Raw genomic sequence first — 25,983 nt, 5'->3', positions numbered from 1 at the left:
ATGAATTCCAGCAGTATCAATATTAACCACTGAAGTGAAATACATTTAATTTTAAATGCTTAATCCTTTCTTGCTATGCATTCCCACTCAAACTCAAGGAAAAAATAACCCCAGGATTAAGGAGACAAAAAAATGTATGGTCTAGCATATAGCCATTATACATGTGTTGAAATTGCCAGTTTGGTAATCAAAAATACTGTTTTTTCTTTACTATGAGCTGTAGACACTGGAACAGAGATATCTTACTATAAAACCTGGAGTCTAGTATACTGTAAAACATTCTACTAACTCAGTATTAAAATAAAATACTTTCCCAAAGGTTCTTGAACATTTCAGTGTTTATGCTATTCTTCCTGATGCTTAAACAGGTTCAATTTTCTTTTCTTTTTTTTAAATTTTCTTTGAAAACATCCTTCTAGTGTTTCCCAATTACTGGTAAGGTGTACGAAATAAGCACCAAACAAGAAACAAGAAACCTGTGGTAATACAGAACAATCTTGTGAACTTTCACATCTTACGAGCTCTTAAGACTTAAGGTTCTTCCAAGCATAGCATATTTTCTCTTGCCTTTAAAGTGCCTAGCGTACTACCACTAACTAAAAAAGAGCTACACAAATTGACCCTTAGAAAACTTATGAAAGTTAGGGAAATATTAGCCCCATGTTGAATATGAGATTTAAAAGAATCACAAATTCCTGGTCTTAAAATGTTTCCTAATGGATGACAGGTTAAATCAACAGGTTGCCAGAACAGCAATTGCCATTTAGCAATCATCAGCATTTAGTCAGGCCAGATTTCCAAAACAAGTTTCTGGGCATTGCCCTTTGCTCTGACTATCTGCACTAGTTTAATCTTATCCCACCAAAAGACATGATCTTAGAGCAGCCATGAACATTCATAGGAAAAACAGGTCGTATCATAATCATGATAATTATTCAAGAACTTGCATGTTATTCAGAAAAGTAGAGAGAAAGGCTCAGGTTCATTAATTTATACTGCAATACAAACCTAGCAAATATGTTTTAGTCCCTCAAAGTTTTGTTGCCTTCCTTACCTAGCAGATTTAAGAACCTAATGTCTACTACCCATGCATAAGGGTTTCCCACCACAGTGAACAGTAAAGAGATTGCCTTCTATGCTTCTTAAAAAAAAAAAAAAAAAAAAAGCTTGTGCGTTCAAAGCAATTTAATATAGTACTAACCTTTTTCGTTGTGTGGATTTCTTTTTTCTAAAATGAGAGAAAGGAAATGAGGATCAAAAGAGGTAATAAAACTTCCAGTTCTTCCCCTATTAGAAATCAATTCCAATATGCTTGTATAAAAAGCTTGCTACTTTAACAAAAAGGAGACTCTTCACCTTTTTAACTATATCTTAGATGCCCAAAATTGTGAAAAAATGTATGACTTTGATCTTTATCTGAACCGTTACCACCTATTGTATTCCAATCTACAGAGTAAAAGGGTAAAACACATTTACTCTAGAAAAAGTCAACTTTACTCTTTAGGAAAAGCACAACAGATGCAATGTTCTACCTTTCTATATAGTACCATATACAGCACACCATTATAGATAATATGCACCTGTTTTCAAGTTTTTCAAAGGCAGCTTACCAAAAAAAAATCTTCCTTGTATTAACAGTAGCAGCAGCACAGGAGCCAGGCCTACAACTAGTCCCAGCTGCCAGACTGGGTCAGTACACAGGCCCTGTGTGCTGGGTCAAGGGCCACGCACTGGATAGATCTCATGTGCCAGCCTGGTACATGGGGCCTTGTCATCCAGCCAGGGAGACTCCCACCAATCCAAAAATCTGGTGGCAGAGGAGCAGCGGCAATTAATGCCACCACTGCTTCTGTTGCCAAATAACTGGATCACACCAGGTATAGAATTGTTGCATACAATATGCAGCCCAATTTTCACCAGTTGGTTTGGTGGTAGTAGTACAGGTTATGCATGAGAAAATATGGTAATTCACTAGATTTTGAGGTAAAGTTACCCAGGGTCAAGTTATGCTGGTGTATGTGCAACCTGCCCACAGCTCCATCATACCAGGGTGACTATCTACCCAATATAAACAGACTACTACCAACTCTCCCTACTTCAGAAGAGTTGCTCATAATGCCCACTTGGTATACTGGTGGAATTTTTACTCTGTAGTAAAATCTGAGATGAATTATCCAGGGCTAATGTGGTGTACACTGGCATCCTAGGTCTTGAAATCCAAATATACATATTATATTTAAAAAAAAAAAAACACACACCAAGTTATGAAGGAAGGATGTAAGGGAAAGGGGGATGGGAATAGGAAGGAGAGATTACAGAGACATAGTGCCAATCCTTGAATACTAGAAAGTTGCCTCCACCAAGACTGCTGACAAGAGGCCATAAGAAATCAGGACTGCAAAACCAATTTGCCACTCTAGAAATATCAGTTCTTGTCCTGATTGGCAATAATGACTGTGGCAATCTGATCACTGACCCGCAGACTGTTATGGTCTACTGGACATGGAGACTTCTGAAGCTCATAGAATACTTGCTGTTTTAGAGAGACCAAAATGGTTCAAATGAGATTCTTGATACTTTATACTTCTTGCATATAAGTATGGACAACATCACCCATAAATGTCTAAATGAACCTTTGCACAACAGATTTTTTCTGGAATGGAGGGAAACTAAAAGGGAAAAGATTTTCAAACAAAATGGCAGAATGAGAAAACTAAGAAAGTGACTTTAAAAATGTTTTCTTTGGAGGGGGAGGAAGGGGGGGAAATCAATACAAGCCAACATTTGAAGAGGCTCTACTCCATGCTTGCATGCTGGTTGTACAGCCTTGAGGATTCTATTAACTGCAGCACATGCAAGACTGATACTTAACTAGAAATTGAAAAATACACAAGTGTTTGGTACTTGGAAACAAATCTACATACTTGTGGGGTAACTGAGTGCATCCAATGTTTGTAGCATTTTATTTCTTTACAGTATTAATATGGTGATTCTGTAAGCAAGACTGATGAACCACAAAGCCATTCTCCCTAAATACATTTAAACAAATTCAACATAACCTACTTGCGTTCTATTCATTTTTGTACTACATTCTCAAGAGCAAGTGGATTTTTCTATTTGAAACCAACAATCTAAAAAAAATCTTCATGGTCACAGTATTTGAGTTCTAGAATTCAATACTTCAATAGATGAAGCAATAAACTAAGCCAGTGGTGTTCAAACTGCAGGTCACGGGGCTCCCCAAGTGGCACAGAAATTTGGCAGCATAGCCCCATGTCAGTCACCTGGCCCACAGGACAAGAAATTTCAGCACCACTGTATGCTTTGAGATTTTCTACATGAGCTTTTACTATTTATTTCTGTTCTCCTAAAAGAGATTTTAGCATCATGGGGAAACTGAGACGTTTTAATGATGACAAAAATGGCACCAAAATAATTAGTGGCAAATCGTAAGTTTCAAGATGTGAATAAACTGTTCTAAGAGGGCCAAGTTAGGAAAAACTGGCACAAAAAGGTCAACACAGGTTCTTCTCAAGCAAAAGAAAACTTTGCAAAAATTAAAACAGGATGCAGTTTAAGCATTGCCTGTTGGTCAGCTACTGATCATTTAATTTTTCACCACTTAAGTCTTAAAAATGAGACAAGACAGACTTCCATACCCACTCTTTCCCTTTCAGTTTTCACCCACACCAAATTCCAGTGTTTATTTTTAGAGTAAAAATGTGCCTTGCTAAATTCAAAATTCCAAACCAGACAGAGCTGGCTAAAAACTAGGAAGGCTTCAAAAGCTATGTCATCTTTACAGAAGTTGTGCCAAGAATGGAATTCGGTAGTTCAAGGGCATTCCAGACTACAGTAAACTTCACTGAGCAAAGGCTCCATCAGTACATTTACACAAGAGGCTGTTGCTTTACACACACACTAGAGATTGTTTCAACAAATCTGAGCTAATAATGAAGCACCAAAGTGAAGAGAATCTGATTTCACACACAGACACTGAATAAACAGAACTCCATGCATAAACCCTGAAGGAGATACCAACAATGATTTAGACAGTCTAACAAAAATAAAACCTTTACTGCACTTACCAGCAAAGCATTTGGAACAAAGATTCATAGTCTTGCTGGACCTGGGGCAAGAAAAAAAAAAAAGGTAGAGCTAAAAATTCATTATAATTGTAATCAATACAGTAGAAGTTTTCAGGAGTAAAACACAGGTGAGCTCTTAACTGGCAGGGTATCTATACAAATCACCAGTAGCAAGGAGCTAGCTGAACTAAGAGATGGGAGAAGCAGCATTTGGCACACACACTCTGATTTGGTACAGAGCTTTTGAACCCCAAGTTCTACACATGTACCTCTGCATTCTTAAATAAGTATCAAGATAACAACTATGATAGACAGGAGCAGCAAATTTAACCCTCTTTAATATACAGCAGCCCTCAGCAACATCTGGCAGAACACTAAGACAGCCTGAAGGACTATATCTGTAAGTTTTGTTCACCTTGGTTTAGAAAGCCACTAAATTTATATAAGACAAAATTGGGCTGCAGTTCCATATAATCACAGTACCCCACCCACAAATTTTGGGAGTCCTCACTGCTGTCCTGGGCATGAGCTTCTTCTAGTTTACAAATTAAATAACTGTTCTTAACTGAGTCTATACTCAAACTTGGCAAAGATTGTCTGGGCATTAACGCTCCTGAAACAGGACCGAAGCGTAGATCAACAACAAGGCTGTTTAAGTTGCATGAGGTAAATCTTTTCTGGAAACAGAAATGCATTTTTCAGTACAGTTCATCTGAAACCTCTTATTAACATTAATATTAACCGTGTCTAAAAGATAAAGATGTAGATAGCAACAAAAACAACTAAGCCTACCAAAAACACTTACATTCTCAAAGTGGTTTAAAACCAAATGAGGCTGGAATTTAAAAACCAAGAAAACCCTATAACACTTTTTAAATATTTTTCTGACACATTACATTTTTGTGGTATATGCAGACAGGGCCCTTTAACCAATTTCTGGTGACAGAAAAAAAAATTAAAATATTAGCAAGAAGATTGGGTGTTGATTTCAGCACATTGCAATTGCAATTGCTTCTGAATTGATTTCCAGTGGATTCAAAGTTTCCTGAAAAACATGGGTCACTGCAGACACATGAGGTATAGAAACATTTGTCAGCTACAGCAGGAACCACATACAAAAGCTAGCTTAAATACAAGCAGTATGTGCAAAGGAGAAATGTTAATGTGAGGAAAAGAAAAGCAGAGCAGCCCTTTGTAGCCATACAAATAAATAATTTTATTGGTTTAGGCCCACAGACTCCCTAACACTGCTTACAATCTGCAGAGATTATCTATGTTCTGAAGAACTGCAATTAAAAACAGCATGGTGAGTCAAAACCCACAGCATTACTAGGCTGCAGTTCAGTACTCACTGCTTATGAGTTAGACTTTCTGGAGCAGCTCAATATGCCAGACAGGAACTTTTCTGCAAAGCCATTAAACCCCAGGGGCAGCAAAGGAAGAGAAAGGCAGAGTTCAGATGGTTCATACTGATAACACCAGAACTGGCAATGACAAATATTTCCATTGGTATAGCCAACTTGCTCTTGCTCTTATTTATCAATCCAAAGTCTTTATATGAACTTGTTTCCTTTTTTAAATCCACCAAGAGAAGACATACAGAACACACAGCTATGTTAAAAAAAAAAGTAGGAAAAGACAGGCATGCACTCATAGCACGTTCAAGTAGATGTTACAAGTGGGCCATGCTATCAGACAAGAGTCCTTAACAAGCTCATCTTACTGCCTGAACAACTTCAGTCCCTGTCCAGTTTCCAGATGAATGTCACCTTTAATCCCTGGGGATTTCTTTCACGGTATTCCACTTGGGCTCAGACCCCTTGACAAGATCATTCTTGGGGCAGAAGCCTGTATTTTCTCCCCGTACGCTGAATTTTTCAGACAGCAATCCCTTTATAGTTCACCCAAATTATCCCAGCAGGTCTTGAGTTTGGGTCAGAACCTTCTTATCTGCAATCCCTCCGGAAGTGACAGTTAACCAGTGACCTTCGTAACACAATACTACTTGTTAGGGCAAAAGCATTATTATTTTTTAGTCCATTTTCTCAGTGAACAGCTTCTACATGTCAGACTTACCAGGTATTATCCATCATCTGCCTGGCAGGGACCACAAGTAAGTTTGCCAATTCTTTGTTCCAGTGCTAGCCTGTTCCCACCCCAGGTCAAGGCCTTTTCTTTATGTAATTTGAGCCAGAACAAACTAGCATATTATTTTCCTTGGGAGTGAGACATGTTACCTGAATTAACAATTTGCAGTTAATCCCCAGCAATGATAGTTCCCACAAGACTGTTACTAGGAACACACAAATATGCAACACTTATTTCCTTGACATAACTGTCTTTCCAAATATGCGCTGGATGTATAGCATCTGTTACACCAATAAAATGGTCTTTCAGAATTTCCATACCTCTAAAACAGAGCTGTCAGTTACTATACAAAATGTGTTCAGCTTGTTTCACATAAGAAGGGAGAGATCACCGGGGTCAGACTAACCAAAAGAGGAGATGTTCCAAATAAGAAGTAGCACATTACTTTTTTACCCCACACTTAACCAAAAAGATGTTGAAAAGGCTGTACATTCCAGATCCAGTCTCTATCACTTAGGAATTTCAGTGCCATGTTTTTCAGCAACTGAAAAAGGAGAACTAAAAATCAGCCAGATAGACATGAGACTTTGAATCAAAGAAAATGAGAAGTAGTGAAATTTGTATTCAAGCAAACAGCCGGAGCTACAAAACAGGCACCAAGGGGAAATTAAAAGACAAATCAAAATCCTGAAGCTACTCATTTGTTTGGGACCAATCCCAAGAACTGATAGAATCGTAGGTTTCTCTTCCCACCATTCTGCATCTTGAATAGCACTGCTACAGGACAGATCAGTCTGCCAAAATGGATTCCAATATTTCAACCAATCCATTCCATTTCCCTTAAAGAAAGAGAGGGCAATCTTAAAAGTCAACTTCCCAATATGGAGGGTTACAGCAATTTAGGACCCAATTCAACAAAGGACACACAATTTCCGCTGAACTTGCATGCCTACGCTTTGGAACTCAGGGATTTAAGCAAGTGCTTAATTATATCAGGATCTTATCTAGCACTATGTTCTCCTACATCAACTTGGAGACAGATGCAAAGTAGTGGAGAAATGCAGAATGTAGGGTCAGATCCTCCTGTCCCTAAAGTCGATTAAAATGTTGCCATAGATTCCCCTGGATGAAGTACTGAATACATATAGAAAGTAGTATGGTCTCCTGGTAAGAGCACTGGAATGGAAGACAGAAGAACAAACTAGTAAAACTTCGCTGTGACAACAATCTATTTAAAGCTATTTGGTTAAGAGCCAAAGAATCGATATTTTGAAAATAAGGTGAAAAACTTCCGTTTTAGCAGTGTCTATTAAATTCTATTAGATGCTGGACATCAATGTCTGGATACTCCAGTACTGCACATGCATAAACATGGCACCCACACATAGTTGAACCTACTCACAACTAAAAATAAAGTGCCACAAAACCCTCATACTGTTTCTGCAGTGCAGTAAGAAGCTGTAATTCTTAACTTTCTCTGTAAGTCCTACTAAAAGGTTTCCATTACATACTAAACTGTAAATGATTAACAGCTAATCTCTCCCCCAAAAGACATCAGAAGATAAAGCTGAAACTGAAAATTTCTCAATATATTTGGAGTAAGCCAGCCATTCAGATATTCATAGTTTAGTTGAGTCATTTTTGCAAAAGGCAGAGAAGGTCTCATGATTCTAGAACTCCAAAGTCAATATGTAAATAGGGAATCTCCTGTGGTTTAAGGGTACCTTAATACTTACCTTTTCAGTCTCAAAGCACCTATCAGAAAAGTGTGAGCTTTTAGTTTTTGCTTTTTTGACTACAGAAAAATAAATTAGAGCAATTCTGCTGCCAACTCGAGGACTGTAACAGGTCACAATGTTTTGGAAGTATGGATTTGTTTGAAATCTCTGGGTTTGTCTTGTGAATCACATACAGATGTCTGCATGCCGAACAGTGCTAATATTGTGCAACACCCTTAAAAGGAGCTCATGGCAACCCAGAAAGTTGCCACACCCTGATGTAGACAAATGGACAAATTATACCAAGTTAAAGAGGGTGGGGGGCACGATTTGTGCATTAGACACAAAACTATCACTCTCAAACAACTACTCTATTTTGCAATATATATAAACTAGCCCACAGTAATTTAACAGTTGTTTAATTCAGGGGCAAACTACTAAATTATTGCCGTTTAACTTCTACTTACTAGCCTGTGGGATAGTGCAGACATGCAAAAACAGCTATGGTGGAGCTGTTGATGTGGTAATCACATCTCAAGTGTTAATAGGTTTCCATTGAGAAAGTCAATTTCATGCATAGAGACAGGTAATGGAGAATTGCATATTGTATCTATTTTACAAACATTTCCCATGTCTTTGTTAAACTCTGGATTACTTACAATCTTCCCCCTGCACATAGTTTTAGTCAGTATTCAGAAAGACAGCCCATATTTATGGATAAATCAAATCATTGATATTAGCTCAATGAGAAAACCTAAAGCTAGATGGCATTTGAAGATGCTTCTCCCTGTTAAAAAGAAGTCATATAACCAAAGGCTGATACAAAATTACAGTGTGGATCTGGGAACTACAAGGTGAAACAAGCTACCAAGGTCAAATGGCATGACTGAGAAAATTCAAGACAGGATACTTCAAGGCAGCTGAAAACTCCCATGAGAGAGAGAGAATAATTGAATGTAACATTTCTATAGACCTCACTGACTAAAGCACAGTGCAGGTAGTAAAGGAGGTTCCACAGTCAAAGAGAACACAATAATTCCATTAAACAGACAGGAGAAAATATTAGCAACAACACTGAGATTTTAAAAAGAAGGAAGCTTAAAAGCTGATGCTCAAACAAAACTAGATCCCAATAGCTAATGCACTATTTTCACATGAGCACAATTTTTTGAAACTTTATTATAACAAAAGAAAATCCTAGTTATTTAAACACACTCATTTGTCATGTTATGCCTAAAAATGTCCATAGTATATAAAGTTATTTTGAAACTTTGGAAGAATGTGCATGTACACAGAGTGAGGGAGAGTGAGAGCACCTTCAAGATCTTAAGTCACAGGCCAACATTTATAATGTCAGGTTAAAAGAACATAATGGAAATCGACAGAGGTACAGAAAGATGCTAATAGTATAAGTTAACAGATTCAAAATCTCAAATATATACTGATATTATAGATTTTTTAGCAATGTGAGTGACTGCATAATTCACAGAACTTTGACTTCTGTTAGCATTAATTCTAATTACACTCAGTAAACTTGTAATAAGTGTGACCTCCTCTGCACTAATAAGACCACTGTAAAAATATTTACCTAATTCTGTTCTCTATTCAACCAAGGATTCCATTTTTACTTGCAGCTTAGCTATATGTTACTCTAAGGTCCAGTATAACCCAAGGCATAACCTCCTATCCTTCAATCCCATTTTGTTGTTTTGCAATGAGTTATATAGATTTCATCTATAAAATTCCACCTGCTTAAAATCAGACAGCCTGGCTAAAATGCTGGTTACAGAATTTCAGAGCTTGTTACAAAGACAGAATTTTAGATGCATTATTCTGCTTGAACACAATAATTAGAATCTAAAACATAGAAGTTTTATGCTAGAGCTTCTAGAATAAGCAAATGGGCAATTTGAGCATGACTGGAGAACTGAAGCTGTATTCAGAAATCTACTTGATACCCAGCATCCTCAGCTTTCCCAATGAAATCCATTTTTTGGAAAGTAGAATAGATAAATGCAGCAGAGAAACAGAATTTTTTTAAATTAATTTCCAGCCTTGCTTAGCCTTCTTTCCCTACTCCTTCCCCTCCTACACTTTTTTTTTACTCTTTTGAACACACATACTTCAAATTAATACCAGATTACTCCTCCCCAGTGCTAACAAACAATGTAGACAGCTCAGCTCCCCAAGGAAATTAAGAAATTTCTTTCCATTTTCTAGTAACAGCTGAACTGCTGTTACTAAGATGGCTGCTTACACCAGCCAGAGATGTAACTGGGGCAGGTGCATCACTGTCAAAGAAGAAAAGACTATTTCTAACATTGTTACACCACCTCAGTCTTCTCCATGCCCAAACACAGTCAAATTTCCTAAAGCATTTGCTCAACCGAAAATCTGAGGAAGGAGAGCTGGAGGGGAGGAAGAAAAAGGAAGAGAAAGGACACAAAAAAGGGGATGAAGCCAGGGTATATATGGGTGTTATAGTTAACTTGATGCGCATTTGAACACTAAATACTATTTCAGGGCAACTGGAAGATCCCAGAATCTGCATTTTTATTGGGACTGAGACCTTCCAATATTCCTAGTAATGATTCTTTTATGACTTAGAAGTTCCAATGAATTGGTAGTAAGAAAAACACTGATCTGCTTCAGTGGCACTGTAATTGGAATAGTGATTAAATGTATCGTGTTAAATGTTTCCTGGGCCTTTTCCAGTACAGCAATTATACATCAGGATCTCAGCATCACTGCAGCCTAAATATCTCACAGCCCACTGAACGATACTCATTAACCATGTCAGAGGTTGTACGTCTGAGCTATACTATTATGAACTATGACATTTCTTAGTTAAGACTATGCACATGTCTCCTCTACTCCACATATGTTGAGAGTATTGTTCCATGTATTCAGCAACATGGGACAACTATACATATGTTAAAGCAATGCATCTGCACCACTTTAGTTAATGGTCTATCAAAGTTTTCATTATAAAGCAATTTTCAAAGGTTTAAAATTCTGCTGAAGAATCTGATCCGAATTGAATCTTGGCACACAGTAAAGTAAACCGGTAGCCCATATGTGTTTACTTTCATCCAAGTAAGCCAAGAAATTAGTTAGCATTAAAAGAGAATTGATCTCACCCTGTATTTTCAATGTTTTCCCTTACATTGTTTTTCATCCATGTCATCCACAGTGCATAACATTTCACCTTCTTTAAAGAGGAGATTAATCAGATTGTATTAATTAGACTCTTAATCATGGTTATTTGTTTTTAACTTATAAACTCCCAACATGACTGTTTTTTCTTAGTTCCTCTATAGACTTATCTACATTAGAGACCTTGTTGAAAAAAATATGATGGTATTAACTTTAGATCAACAAGATATCTAGAACACTGCTTATGCTACTTTGGCCAACAAGTGCCCCGATGTCAATTTTCTTTTCAGAAGCTTTTCAGTTTGTATCAACTAGCTGTGAGGACTACCTGTTCTCACACACCCAATACTGCAGACCATAGGGGTCAAATATTTTTTCCCTGTTGGGGGGGGTCGGGTGTGGGGGGAGTGCACCCCTATCTTACTGGACCAGTCCATGAGGGGGGAAGAGAGCACTGGGGCAAAGTCCCTAACCTGCTCGTCAGACCAGGCCTCACTGTTCCCTCCATCCACAGGCAGCATTTAAAGCTTGCAGGGCTAAGAACCATGGTGGAGAGAGACTTTCTAACTCCAGTTCCCAGCCCCTTGGGCTTTGAAAGCACTGCCCATACCTGCCAGCTGTCACAGCCAGTTCTGCCCTATGAGCTGGAGCTGCCCTATTACTCTGTTGGTCAGTGGTGATACAAGCACAGAACCATTTGGAAGCTTTAACCCTTTCTCATTCAGAGACAAAAGGTACAGGGGTTTAACAAACTCCTGTTGCTACTGTAGCATGCAAGTATAACAGCTCACATACTCCCCAAAAGCAACTCTCCTTTCCCTTATAAAGAGGTTAAAAAAGTCACGTGTCTATAGCCTGTATGCATGCTCCTACAGTCATTAAAGCCACCTAAACCACTGTACCTTTGGCACATGGAGCTACTGTCACAAGAGCTTTGGTACATTTATATCACTAGGGGAGCAGGAGACAGTTACAAAGTAACAGGTTATATGGATATCACCAGATAGGGATACACGGGTACATCTATAGATGTACATCTATCTATACTCCAAAGCCATCCTCCTCTAGGCAACTTAAAGTGCTCCATATTGTAATTCTGTATATCTTTTATATCTTTTTATTTTTATTTTTTAACAGTTTCTCTACAGATAAGCTAAGTATAGACAGTCAAAAAGCCCCAGGCTTGCATCAATTCAATCTAAGTTTCTCTAAACTGCGTAGACTGAACCGATAAGCAAGTGAACTCACATTCACTTCTGAAACTGGAAAGGCAGTCAGGCCCATACCAGACCCATAACCATGCAGTGGCCCAAACCAGAAGCTGGGGAGCAAAAGACCATGCCTCCCAGGCTGCTGTTGAAGACACACAAAGGCAGCCAAGTAGGGTTCATCCTTGATTACCTACCCAGCACACCCCACAAAGCCCTGGTGGTCCCCTGCTTGCCCCCTCCCCCAGAAGGCGAACAGTCCCTCCAGCTAGGGGCTGGCTGGATTCCCCAGCCTCACAGGAGGTTTCCCACCCCCATCCTGGCAGGGCTCCCTGACACCTGCCCCGGTACACAGAAGGGATTTCCTCCTCCCCATTACCAGACTTAATATTACAGTTTGGGTAGGAGACAGGGGGGACTGCCAGCCCAGTGCTATCCAACACGAGGGGGAAAGCCTGCAGGCATAACTCCCTCCCCTCATCTGGAGCCAAGTGATTCCTTTAGCCACACCCCCTTCTCAGCCACAGGGGTGGCCAAGGAGAGGGTGTGGGGGGAAAAACACCCCCCCAGCCCTGTGTCAGACCCCTAGCTGGGATCTCCCTGGTGGAGAGCCACGGGGGTGGCTTTCCTCCCTTCCCCCACCCAGAGTCCAAATCACCCAGTAGCAACCCTCCTCAGCATTAGGACCATCTGGGGAGGGGATGTGGGGACCCCCCCCCGCAATCAAATCAAACACCACACTGCCAGCTGGGGTCTGCCTGGCACAGAGAAGGGGATGAGACTGGGGGAAATCATCTAGCTCCTGGCTCTGGGTCAGGGGGGGAAGAGGGAGAAAAGCCCCACATCATGCTTCCCTCCCCTCCCCTCCCCCTGTGCTGGGCAGCATCCAGCTGGGGGGGGCCTGGTGCCAAGCCAGGTGGGGTGAATTTACCGCCCACCCACCTCCCTCAGCCAGACAGAGTGATACTGCTCCAACTGGGGAGTAGAGAGGTGGGGCAAACTGGGGGACTGCGAGTTAACTAGAACCAGGAAGGGATCTGGAACAGAAGTTCCATAAACTAGTCTGACCTAAATCAGTTAAGTTTGATACTACATCCAACCATGTTTATCTTAAACCAGTTTTGGCCATTTTGAAAGTGGCTTAAAGTGCACTAAACTTCTGCCCTCTTACACGTTTAAACCAGTTTCTCATCACTTAAACCAGTTTGTGTGCATAGCCATAATACTGAAGCCAAATATGCCTCCTCCAAGCCCATGTAATCATATCTGCACCCTTCTCTGTAGGACAGTGAGGAAGTGTATAAATCAAAATCAAACTATGAAGAACCAGCTTCTGCCTATTTCACTAGAGCATTATGCGAATTGCTGTTGTCCCTTAACAAGGCCTCCATCAAGAAAGAATCCCCTAGCTCATCTTTATAGTATCCAATTACCTTCAAAACTTGCCTCTCCCCTAAATCAGGTGCTTAAATAATAGTGTGATAAGTGCAACACAAGCATCTACCCCATCCGAAGTACTCTTCCCAAATAGTCTAATTTGTATTTAGACAGTAAACTAGGTGTGAAGTTAACTAGTTAGGTTACCAGTGAATTGCACAGGCAAGACTTCTAACAACATAATATTAAACTCATTATAAATTAAGAAGTAATATTAATAAAGTAATTAACATAAAGTAATATTAATCAATAATATTATAGAATTATAAAATATGGGGAAATCTCTTATCTAAGCAAAAGTCAGTTACTGAACACATCTCAAAAAGTTTGGGGGGAAAATTAATTCCTAGGCCAATGTCAAGCACAGGATTTTTTAAAAAGGGAACAAGAAAGCCATAAGCAACTGAAACAAGGAGGACAAAAAGAATGACACCAAGCTTGAATTCTTCAACTACTGCAATTTGTTACTATTTCTAGTCCAGAAAAGATGCGGAATTCCCAGAGCACCAAGGCAGGACCAAGATTCTTCTAGTGTAGACTGCAACTTGCAACATAACTGTACAACTAATAGAAGTGAAGACATGAGGTCACGAAAATTAGGGAAGAACATGAGAAAAGCAGCAATTCTATACAAAATTCTTAATTTCCAGAAAGGTCACAGCTGTTGAATGAGAAATATATGCATGGAAAGTTGTATTTTAATAATTTACTCTGTTTAATATACAAAGTTAACCCACTTAAAAAGGAGCTTGTTGGTCTTTAAGTACATGTCTCATACACTTTCTAAAAAGAGACCCCCACAAACAAATGCATTCTGTTATAATACAGAAGAACATTTTAAAGACCAGTGAAAGGGTGGTCTCAAACAAAGGGCTAGTCAAGGATGATGCCCGAGTTCACTCCTGTGTTAGCACAACACATACACACCAAACATTGGTCCCCGATCAACATCCCTGTCCAGGCATATCCAGCCCCAGTTTTTAGATTTTTTTCTTCTTGCTTAGTGAAATACTGTTTTTTTTTTATTTAAATGATTCCATCTTCGCATACTATGCTTGAAACTAAAGTTGTTGGAAAAGCAATTGCAACATCTTGATCAGGTGTTTCTATTCTTTACATATTCATTTGAGAGAGATGAAACTAAGGTATATACAATACCTTTCAGCCTAAAATTAACATGCACCTTTTGCTCCTTTCTTTAAGTTAAACCATAAGGACAAACAGCATATGGTATAAATTAAATGTTATAGCTAATGTAAACATTTGGAGAAGTCAACTTTTCATTTTCTGCATCCAGTCTTGGAATACTTCCCCTATTAGAAGAGAAACGGACCACTCCAACTTTTCAGAAGTTTAAAATGAATACAAAAGGTTTTGTCTACACTAGAAGCAGGATAGCACATAATAGCAAAACCCTCCTAAATGAGAAGTTAGTACGCTACTAAAGCAGTGGAGTACTAAAACAAGCTCTACTGACAAACAAGTGCAGTGTGCTCATTCTAGCTGGTGTCTTCAAAGGTCTTCTGCTGGCTTAGTTACTTTGGCTAGGAAGTTCTGCCTGACAGCTATGCTGGCAGAAGTCTTCAGCATAAACACAGTTTAAATGGTAAATCTGTTATCCAGAATTTCTGGTAACACTCTAGAAGCTATTGTCCATTAAGCTCTTAGAACAGTTTTGCAGTAGAATATTAAGAAGTGTAGCAATTTTCCCTGCTTGTTGAAACAAACTTTAAAAGTGCCACAATCTGGCAAAAGACAGTTTACAAAAAAAATGTGCAAGAGTGTAAAAAGACCGAAAGTGAACAGAACGCTGGTGAGATGCAGACCCGTTCCACACAACAGAAGAAATGGCTTCTTAAAGGTTTTTGTCTGTTTTGTTTTTTGCTAGGGAGAGGACTTGAGACAATCCATAGAATACCAGGCATAGACCATGAAGGGATGGAGTGCTGTTATAGCCATGACTGCCTGGAACATGTAGAAAAGGCAAGGTGTTTTGTGATATCTTTTATTAGACCACTCTCTCATAACTATACAGTTGGTCCAATAAAAGGTATCACAAAAAACCCACGGAAACAACGCCCCCCAACCCTTGCCTGGATATACAGTTAGAAGTAAACTTTAGAAGACACCACCAACAAATTAATGCTATATACACCAACAGCTGTGGGGCGGGGGGATGTCTACATGTGTTAAATGCTGCTGCATGTGTTAAAATGCTCTGCTACATTTTTTACTTTGTCTCAGCTACAGATAAACTAAATTTGTTCTCAGCACACTATTCACTTTAATAGGCATGCAATTAAGATTAAAATTTGTTCTTCTGTATCAAAGTTAGTAAAAATATTTCCAACTGCAGGAACCACTCAAAAAAGTTCTACTTGTGCAGTATATTACAGTAGCATAAAAAGTCATCTTTAGACTTAGCGCTGTGCATGAGATCTCACTCCCAAAGGAGGACTATGTAAGATTTTTACATCTGATGAACAGGGAACCCAGCGAACGCCTCCTTCAACCATAACTGCAGAGTCACTACTGTGAAACTGTAATTAAGCATCAACTATTTTACTTGACAACTCTTAAGAACACAGTATCTTCTGAAACAGAATAAGACTTTTGGTCCCCAAGGTTGTTAAATAAACATTCAAATCTGCAAGTTTTGACAGGGATAAAATAATCCAAGTGAAATTTAGGACACACTTCATGAAGAATTCAAGTAACAAACAACACAGACCCAAATCTTTCACAATCCCACTAAGAAAAAGGAACAGGAGTTTAAAAAATAAGTCCAGAGATGCATCAATGAGTATGAAATGTTTCTATAAAACAAGAAATTAGATCTGAGCAGCAAGTCGGACAGATTTTTCCATTAAAGAAATTCAGAAAATGCATACGTCTACAACTGTGAACTAAAAACACTAAGACTCATTAGTTCAGTCAAATGAAAGATGACAAGATACAGATAATTTCTAGCTTAGTCTTTTACAGACTTGCACAAAGCAGCACTTACAATTGCTCTTAAGAGAAGTAGTCTGTGCAAATCATGTTCTCCAGTAATTTATTTTCGAAGTCAGCTCCCTGTGGGTTTCTCCAATAAGAAGAAAAAAGTCAATTTATAATACATAAAAAGAGCTCAAATGTATCCCATTGGTTAAGAGTAAAAAATAAAAACCTCCTAATAGAGTGAAGGAGGCCACAAAAAAAAAGTTGTATTGTTATTGCAAATTATTCTTCAAACAGGATACTATAATGAGAGCTAGTCAAGCACACTTATTATAGACATCTCAGATGTTAATTTATTATGAACAATATAAACAGAAATTCTTTGGTTTTCCAAAAAATGCCAAAGAACAATAAATTCTACATATTTAACTCCATTTTGCTAATTTGGAGTCCAGAATGAAATGGGGAAAGAGAAGAGGGAAATTGGGGGAGAATATCATAGAACCATCAGTTCTTTGTAGTCTGTGATAGATGTATTTACTCACAATTACTAGAAGTCACTGAATACAAAATTCACCATCAACTAAGCAGCTCTAACTTCCAGCCACTTTCACAAGGCCAAAAAAGAAAAAGTTCTAAGGGCTCATAGGTTCATAGATGTAGGGTCGGAAGGGACCTAAGCAGATCATCAAGTCCGACCCCCTACCCTAGGCGGGAATTAATACTGGGGTCATATGACTCCTGGTAAATTTAAGCTCATATGACCCTAGCTAAGTACTTATCACCTGTACTACAGGCTCACCCGTACTACAAAACGGAGCCACACTAAACACGCAGTCCCTGGTTAAAGCTCATACCATTGTTTTCTTCTGGACAAAGTTAAAGAACGGGGGGGTTTTAGATCCCAAATTATATATTTATAACCAAGATTAAAAGATTGTTACAGTCATCACTCTAGTAATCATAACACCATGGTTTTCTCTGTACAGAGACCAGCTGGGAAGAAGTCACGGCTGGAAGGTTGGAACACAAGATCTGAGTTCTAGTTTTGACCGTTTGAAGACCAAAATCGCCATGGCTGCTGACAAATATGGAAAAAAGCAAACATACCCCCTAGTGTTTTACTGGAAGAGGCATCATGTCAGTTTGGCCTGGCTCCCCAGCATCTGGATAGCTCATGCACTTCAGCAGGGCTTTCTGGCACTCTTATCTAATCAGCTATTAGATAAAAGCACCAAAAAGCCCCGTTGAAGTGTATGATCTATACAGAGGCTGGGCAAGACAGGTCAAACTGATGCGATGCCTCTTGCAGGCATGCACTGTGCTTGGCGTGGGGACATGCCAAGCTGAAAGCAAAGTGCTGTTTGGGGTTTTTTTCACATCTGTAAGTAGCTCACGTGCTCAGAACCTCGGATCCTGACCTGAAAAACGGTTTCCTAGCTCATAGTATCAATACACCAGTCTGTTTGAAGCTCCAGTCCAACAGTGATTTAGTGCTATAGGAAAAGCTACAAGTACGAACTCCACAGTCAATGCCTTTTTCAGACAAGACAACCACAAAGCACTTCCACTGGACCCCAGTAAGTGCCATTCCTTAAATCACCCAGATACATCATTCCCCAGTTAGAGAGGCAATGGCTTGCAGCATTCCCATATCTTAATACCCCAGGAAACACCAGCCCAGGAAAAGGAACTGTCTTCAGAATCTCAGAACAGATGGTTCTGGCTGGCTGACTGAACTGGTGATGAGTCCTTAAAAAGTATTATAGGTATGCAAGTACAGGGAGCAAAACTTGGCCTATTATCTCCATTTATGGGACGGATTCAAATAGATAGATGCACATTACAATACAGACATAGAAAAAAAAAAGTTGTCCCAGTCTTCTCAGTACATATCACCTCCTTAACTTATCGTTCACCTCAGTGAAATCACTTCTTCTTTCCCTTACTCCTTTCTAAGGATCCTCTGTGGCTGCAGCAGCCATCCATTTAGGAAGCCCTCCATCTTCCAGCTCCTCCAGACCCTCTGCTCTATAAAAGGGAATTAAGCATGTCCTGTCCAATGCACTTGCTTTTCTCCCTACCCTTTTCAAGGGGAGAAACACTGGCTGGGCTATCCCATTCAACCCCCTTTACACAGATAATTAATAATTTAATTCAACCTGGCTGAAAAGGTATTGTGAGCAATGATTACAGTTAAGTTTGGAACAGATATTTTAGTAGCTGAAGAGCCCAGTGCACCTTCAGTCTGAGGGCTCATATCTGAGCTTCACACTAAATTATCCTGGTTGATTCCATTTCATTTCAGACCACAGTACGCTGCAGAGTTAATGACTCAAATGTGGTGGAGTTCAGTAACCAAACTGCAAGCAAATCACTATGTTCCCATTTGTTGCCTCCCTCTAACTCCACGTCATCAGCAGCCACATGTCCATGAGGAACAGCTGCCTCAGCTTCTCATTTCATCTAGCTGGCTGTCTGTTTCAGAACAGTTTCAGTTTGGCTTCCAATGGAAAAATGTTTAGTCTCGTTAAATAGATCTAGAACAATTAAATGCTATAGCATAGAAACCTTCTGTAAGAACTGGGTCCTGTACATCTCAGCCTATGTGTCACCCTTCATTTCCAGAGTTTACATAGGAGAGGATACAGTTATCTCCAACAGGAAACACCACTTAATGATTTAACACCCCATACTGTCCACATTTTGTTGTTTTTCAGCTACTTCGATCAGGAAAACTTAATGTGTGAGAAAGTGCTTGAAAGGAAAGCAAGTATCCAGGCAGGCAAATTCAGTCCTTTCTCACTGCTTTATGCCTCAGGAACCCTCCCCACTCCTACCCTCCTCTAAAAAAACAAAACAACTCCCCAAAAAGTGGCATTGGCAAGAATAGACATATGGAATGTGCACATCTCTCAAGTAAAAAATAATTCATTAAGCCAGGAGTTTTCAACCTTTTTGGATCAGCATACCCCTGACGGCTGGACACGGAGCAAGGGGGGCAGGCAATACATAGCTGAACGCAGAGCTGTGGCAGCCACTGCATGCAACCTTCCCCCGCTTCCCATGTCCAGCCAGGTGGGCAGCATCGGCACAGCACTATGGGATGGTGCATGGCAGTGCTCCATCCCTGCCTGCCCATGCGTAACCCCTAGGGCCTTCTCAAGTACTCCCTGGGGTATGAGTACCCCTGATTGACAACCCCTGCATTAAGCCATTACTAAGTTTTCTAACTGGCTGTTGTGAATGCATTCACTTCCTCTCCCTCAAAAAGATTTAAGAGCTGATAGATCTTAACAAGAAAAGCAAAAAAAATTCAATATTTATTTGTATTTCATTAACTTCAGCACAGGATTGCATGTTTTCCCTTTAGCCCAACAACATTCCTTGGAAGTTCAGTATAAAATAGCTAATTAGTACAGTGAACCCACTTCAAAGAGCAAGAATGAACACAATAAAGAGCACCCTGTACAAACTCCTGATAGACTCGATCCTGACAGAAAAGGAACTGGTGAAGACTAACATCCTATGCACTAGTCAAAAATAATGATTAGCTAATACAGTACAAGTCTGGTATTTTATTTATTTAGCAATTTATTTATTTGTTGTAATCTTTGCCACTAAAAACTAAAACTCACCCCCCACTCCCAAAAAGACCCCACTCAATAAAAGGAATCCCCTTCACTTGACGGATAAATCTAGTGTACGTATGACTGCGTACTTAAGCTTCCAAAGAAAACAGAACAATTAAAGATTTAAACTTAAACAAAAAGCATAGTTTTCCAAGCCAGATCATGTCAACTACACTGTTAATAGCAACCCTCACCCCCGCTCAAAAAAACAAAAACCTATTCTCTCCTAATTTCTGTACAACAAAATATTTCCTTGTCTACATTTATGCAAAAAAATATTTTTCTATAGTTATTTTGGAGGAAAACAAATCCTAAAGAGCTATAAAAGTATCCAGTAAAGAAAAATAAGTCAAGGATTTTGGTCAGCCACTGTTCCCATTAGTTTAAACTCTTCTTCCTAGTCTAGGAAGAAATCTCAAAGCTATAAACTCAAGGAATGAAATTTCCAAATGATCAATTAATGGTTCATACTGCTAACTGGACAGCTATTAATTATCTCCATGCCTGTGACACACGCCCCTCCAGTACTTCATCAAAACCTCAACAATCAGCTTCTTCACCATACCAAAACCTATCTGCACTACAGTGCCCCAGAAATTAGTTACTACTACTACCCGCAAATGAAGATGCATTCAATTGGAAAAACTCTAAACAAACACATCTCAGACACCTATTTAGTGGCCCAGATTGCTGTGAAAAACTTCACCCCAGGGCTCAGGCTAGCTCTCCCTCACAGAGAATTCAAAATCAATGACTCACAGTCCTCATATTTGAAGGCTTCTTTAGGCTTGACACTAGCAATGCAAGACACTGGATCTCCATTTGCAATGCCAGCCATGTTACACTGATGATGAATCTCTTGACCATAAGAGCAAGACTCTGGAGTGCAAGACTTTTCTAGAGGATCAGACCTTGATGATGGAACTCTCACTAGAGACTTCTTCCACAGCTCACACCAACAATACTCATTTCCTCATTTCTTCAATTTAGCTAGTTCTATATTCCCTCTCATATACCCAGTTTAAATTAATCAAGCTGGGAAAAGAAGAGCGTTTCTGTTATTTCCGTTTTTTAGATATTGGGGAAGTATGGGATATCATCATGATGGACTTCATATGTACCTGACCAAGCAGGAGAATCTCAGCTAATATGCACATGGTGCAGTGATTTGTTAGGTATCAGGTGTTTTCTTTCCACCTGAGAGCAAGAGGTCTTCTGGCTCACTGTTCAAATGTGGCAGGATTTAAATTAGTCCTTTGCAGTTCTAATAAGGAGCTGAGGAAAGGAAGAAAAGGGCCCAAACTTCTTTCCCCCCCATTTCCTAATTTTTGCACAACAGGAGTCAAGAGAATTTTCCTCCTGTGGCTATTTATTTATTTATTCCTCCCTTATTATGTGTAAAATGAGGAAGAAAGGGAAAAGAGCAAAATGGACAGAAAAACTTAAATGAACAGCATCTACCCTGGTAGTCTGAATGGTAAATCAACCATGTTTGAGCAATTTCTAAATTAAATAAAATGGAGGAGGAGAAAACATATTTTAGAAATCAAATCAACACACAAAGCATCATGAAGGAGCATTGAGATTCTGCTTTTAACACCCCATCAGGAACTACTGGATAGATTTTACCTTGAGGCAACACTTGACCCACTTACAAGCCTTGCAAAATAACTGGTCTGACACAGGAAACCATCTGAAAAATTACTCTTACCTATACAACTTTCTCCTTGCATAACAGGAAAGTGCAGATACAGAAAGAGCAAATTGCTGTACTGACTGAATACAGAGGCAGGAATAACTGAACTCAAGAATGCCCTGGGACCCTAAGCATGCCAGCTCATACAGTTATCCCAAGTAACTGGCTAATAAATAAGGATTACAGAGACTAAAACATGTGCTAGCTCAGGGGTGGCCAACCTGTGGCAAGCATGCCACAAGTGGCACAGGCAGTCTCTTTGTGGCACAGCAGAGCAGGGAGGGAACAGGCAACAGTGGCAGACAGAGCAGCAGAATGGGGAGAGAGCACGGGGAGGGAGCAGAAAGTAGAACAGCCATTTGGGCAGGGGAAAGGGACTGGAGTGGCACTTGGGGAAGGTGTGGGGGGTTATACATGGCACATCTGCCAAAAAGGGTGGCCCCAACAGTGTTAACTCATGACCTCCAAGCCACAACCACCCAGTCATGTGGGTAGATTTAATTTTCCCATGGTAAACTGTATGTAGCATTTTCCATACACAAGTAACTGAAATTGAAATTACAAAAGAACACAAATTTTTGAGAGACCTAAAATCTTGTGCGTTAGCCTTTTATGTATAGATGCAGAGGCAGCGAGGTATTCCACAAGATATGACAGAACTTTTTTCCAACTACTCATTAGGTCTAATAAAAGATATCACATCTACCCAAAGAACCTTGCCTGACGAGATATTATAAGTATCCCATTTAAGCCTACCAGACTCCATTTTTTTTTAAATGAACTGACTGACTACCTTCACGCAGACTCCATATGTGACTGCTGTTATATCCTTGTACAGCTTTCTTATTGCAACTCCCTACATTTCCCCCCTAGTGCTGCTCCAACTTTACTATAAAAAACATACAGATCACTCCAAGTCCTCACCCAGCCAAAACTAGCTTCATGAGCGACAGACAGTACAGGCTTGCATACCCACCCTTATCACTCACTCAGGTTAGTCACCAAGGCTAAAATGCTACCCCAGGGTCAGCAACATTTTTAGGCCAAGTGCCAAAAAACCCAGCAACCTGGACTTCAAAGATGTTGGTGCATCAGGGGTAGACAGCATGGGAGCCACAAGGAGCCTGATCCATATCATGGCAGTGCTACCCCAGCACCTTCCTTGGGCTGCTCCCCAAGATGCGCACAGCAATGAACCAGGCTGGGACTCCAGACCTCAGTGCAGTTGTTTGCAGGCTCTCAGCTACCTGCTGCATCTGGCCTGGGCTCTGAGCAACTGCTGCCTGCCATAGAGCCTGGGCTGCTCACAGCAGGGCTTGCAGTCTCCCCGCCACCTCCTGTGAGAGGCTTAGGCTTCATTGCCAGCAGCAGCTGTTCAGAGCCTGGACTGGAGCCAGTATGCCAAGCAAAATGGCTTGGGCTACCCAGATATCTGTTGATATTCTCAAACTGTAATCCAGCCTTTACTAGATTATTAGTTTTATAAGGGACTCCAAGCAAGAGGGAGAAAACCAGTGCATAAACATGCATTACCTACATGTGACAACAAGTCATTTTAATTTCCCCTTTTAATAAACAATACAAATATAAAAGTCGTCAATACACAAGAGATTTGAAGTAGTGTGAAGTCAGAGTTGTGTTTCCCATCAAAGGAAGAGGGGGCTAGAAAAGCCCTCATGGATCTTAAAGCCTACTCCCTGCATAGTGGAGATTTGTCCTTTACATTAGAAGTTTTGCTTTGTCTCCCTTTGAACATGTCCAGTAAAGAAACCTCAGTAACCTTCCTTGACAAACTTCCACCATCTAATTGGCCTTACCCAGAGAAGATGTTCTACTCCCTATGTTTCCAGTGTTTCTGTTTCTAGTTTCAGGACAAAATTCATAAAACAAAGAGAATTATAGACAATGTAATACAGATTTACAGCTAAAATACTGCTAACATAGAATAAAGAAAATTAATTACTCAATCCATAGGCAAACAAATTTAAACATGGGTGGGGGGAGGAACCACCACCACCAGAGACATCTTTAAAAAAAAAAAAAATCAAGTTTCCTAATGACAGTTTTGTCCATACCATTTCCTCTTCAGTTGATACTAGTAATAAGGAAGTTTGGATGAATAGACAGAAAAGCTCTAAAAAGTATATTGGCTATTCCATTCTCAGGGCAATAACAGCGAATCCACAAGCCTATGCTTGCTTACAGAAGAAAGACATTTTTTGCTTTTAACCCTAATGCACTATTATTTATTTAGCTTTTTATGTGTATTATTTATTTTCAACAAATTGTCTTAAAATTGATCTGGCCCAGTTTACACAACCTTAATGGAAGCACAGACACTGGAACTTATCAAGATAATATCTGCAGTTTATTGCTAACAGTTACTAAAATTAGGGCAATGATATATGAGGGGGTATATGTGGAAATGTATCAGCAAACTTCAGGGCACTAGCCAACTGCACGCAGGAGGAATGGGGAAAAGATTGCTTTTCCACTCTTACAGCATTACACAACTGGTTATGCATTTCTGGCAGTACTTGCCTTACACTGGGCTCTTACAAACTGGATAGCCCTGAAGATACCAAATCAAATAGATTAGCTGATCAATTCAATAAGTCCTATGGTCCTATGCAGGGCTATCCAAATGGTGGCCTATGGACTGCATGCAGTCTGGGCACTGCTCCCCATATTTTTCTCCTGCTATTGCCACTGGAACCTCCAGCCTTCCCCTCCTTCCCTCCAGCTTCTGCTGCATGTTTCTGCCCCTGGAGACAGGTTGGCACAGCCCAGAGGGCTGACCCCTACAGTTGGGGGTCTTGGAGGGACCCAGAGACTGAGTTAGTGCAGAGAAGGGGCCCCCCATACATTGCAAACATGCTATGTTGCATTGCATTGCAGTGCAACTGGGGGTGGGGGAGGGGGAGTACACAGCTGTTGTAGGGGCATTGGGCCAGTGCAGCATAGAACAGGGTCCACAACAGTGCATCCATGCAGCATACCATGTGGCCCAAGGACACTCAAAAGTTAAACAGCCATGGCCCTGTGCATTCAAAACAAACCACTGAAGAATTTCCAAGACAGATCATTAAGATGCTCAGATACTACAGCAATAGGAATAGTAAAATAAAAAATAATAATTTTAAGCTGCAGGTCTTTGATCATTCATAATTCAAAACAACATAACATCTGTGAAGCACTGTATAACTGAAGCTATGGCTGCATAAGTTCCTGTTGGCAATAACGCTGGATCAGCAGAAGCAGCAGTAATATTGGTGGGAATTTATGGTGTGAAAGAAACAGATTACAGAGTCAGGTTACCATACTTCAGTGTCATACAGATGAGTTAGTTAGCCTTATACCTGGATTTCTGTGTTAAAAAAAATAGTCACCCTGTAGTACTACAAAATCTACAGTTAAATCATGTTTGGGTGGCATCTACACTGCAAACTTGAACTTATTTTTACTTGTATTGGATACTACAATACTGTTACAGGGCTGGGTGTCATCTACATAAGGAGTCTATGGAGAACAAATTATTCATTCTGAATTCCACTGTCGTAAACATCTTATCAGGAGGCATACCCAACCAAACATATGTGCTGAAATATTTGTTTTGTGTAATAACACTAGAGAAATGGTCAATACCCTCTTTCATAACTAAAGATTTGTGTTACCATAGGACTATACCAGGGGTTACCAATTATTTTGGCTGAAGGGCTGCCTAATGAGTTTTGGTGAACTGTAGAGGGCCCCAAGGCTAGCTCCACCCACTGGTTGCCATCTTGGGACTGGAAGTCCCACCTCCTAACCCCTGACCTTTGCCACCAGAAGTCTCTCCCCATGCCCTCTGGAAGTACTCCTTATGGGAAGGGGGTTTGCCATCTTAGAACTGGAGAAGCAACTAATTGTATACTAAAAATCAAAAATCAACAGTAAGATATTTTAAATTGTATTTCAAAAAATATTTTTGACCTAATTTGAGTGTGTTTACATCTTGTATATACAGGTGATTAGATAATG

At 39.8% G+C, this 25,983-nt stretch overlaps 1 protein-coding gene across 1 annotated transcript in view; it reads right to left on the bottom strand.

Annotated features, from left to right (window-relative positions):
• The window catches only part of ZFAND3 (zinc finger AN1-type containing 3), a 271,476-nt gene that overhangs the window by 192,726 nt on the left and 52,767 nt on the right, over positions 1 to 25,983 (bottom strand). The window contains exons 2-3 of the mRNA XM_090046593.1: positions 4,089 to 4,129; positions 1,202 to 1,228 (exon numbers count right to left, since the gene is read on the bottom strand). Coding sequence (XP_089902719.1) covers positions 1,202 to 1,228; positions 4,089 to 4,129 — 68 coding nt within the window. The remainder of the gene's footprint in view (positions 1 to 1,201; positions 1,229 to 4,088; positions 4,130 to 25,983) is intronic.

This window comes from Crocodylus siamensis, chromosome 1 (genome assembly GCF_052110815.1).
Source record: "Crocodylus siamensis isolate JL-2025a chromosome 1, ASM5211081v1, whole genome shotgun sequence".
NCBI classification, from domain to species: Eukaryota; Metazoa; Chordata; order Crocodylia; family Crocodylidae; genus Crocodylus; species Crocodylus siamensis.
Note: the sequence above shows the minus strand (reverse complement) of the source record. Positions and strands in the feature narration are given on the sequence as shown.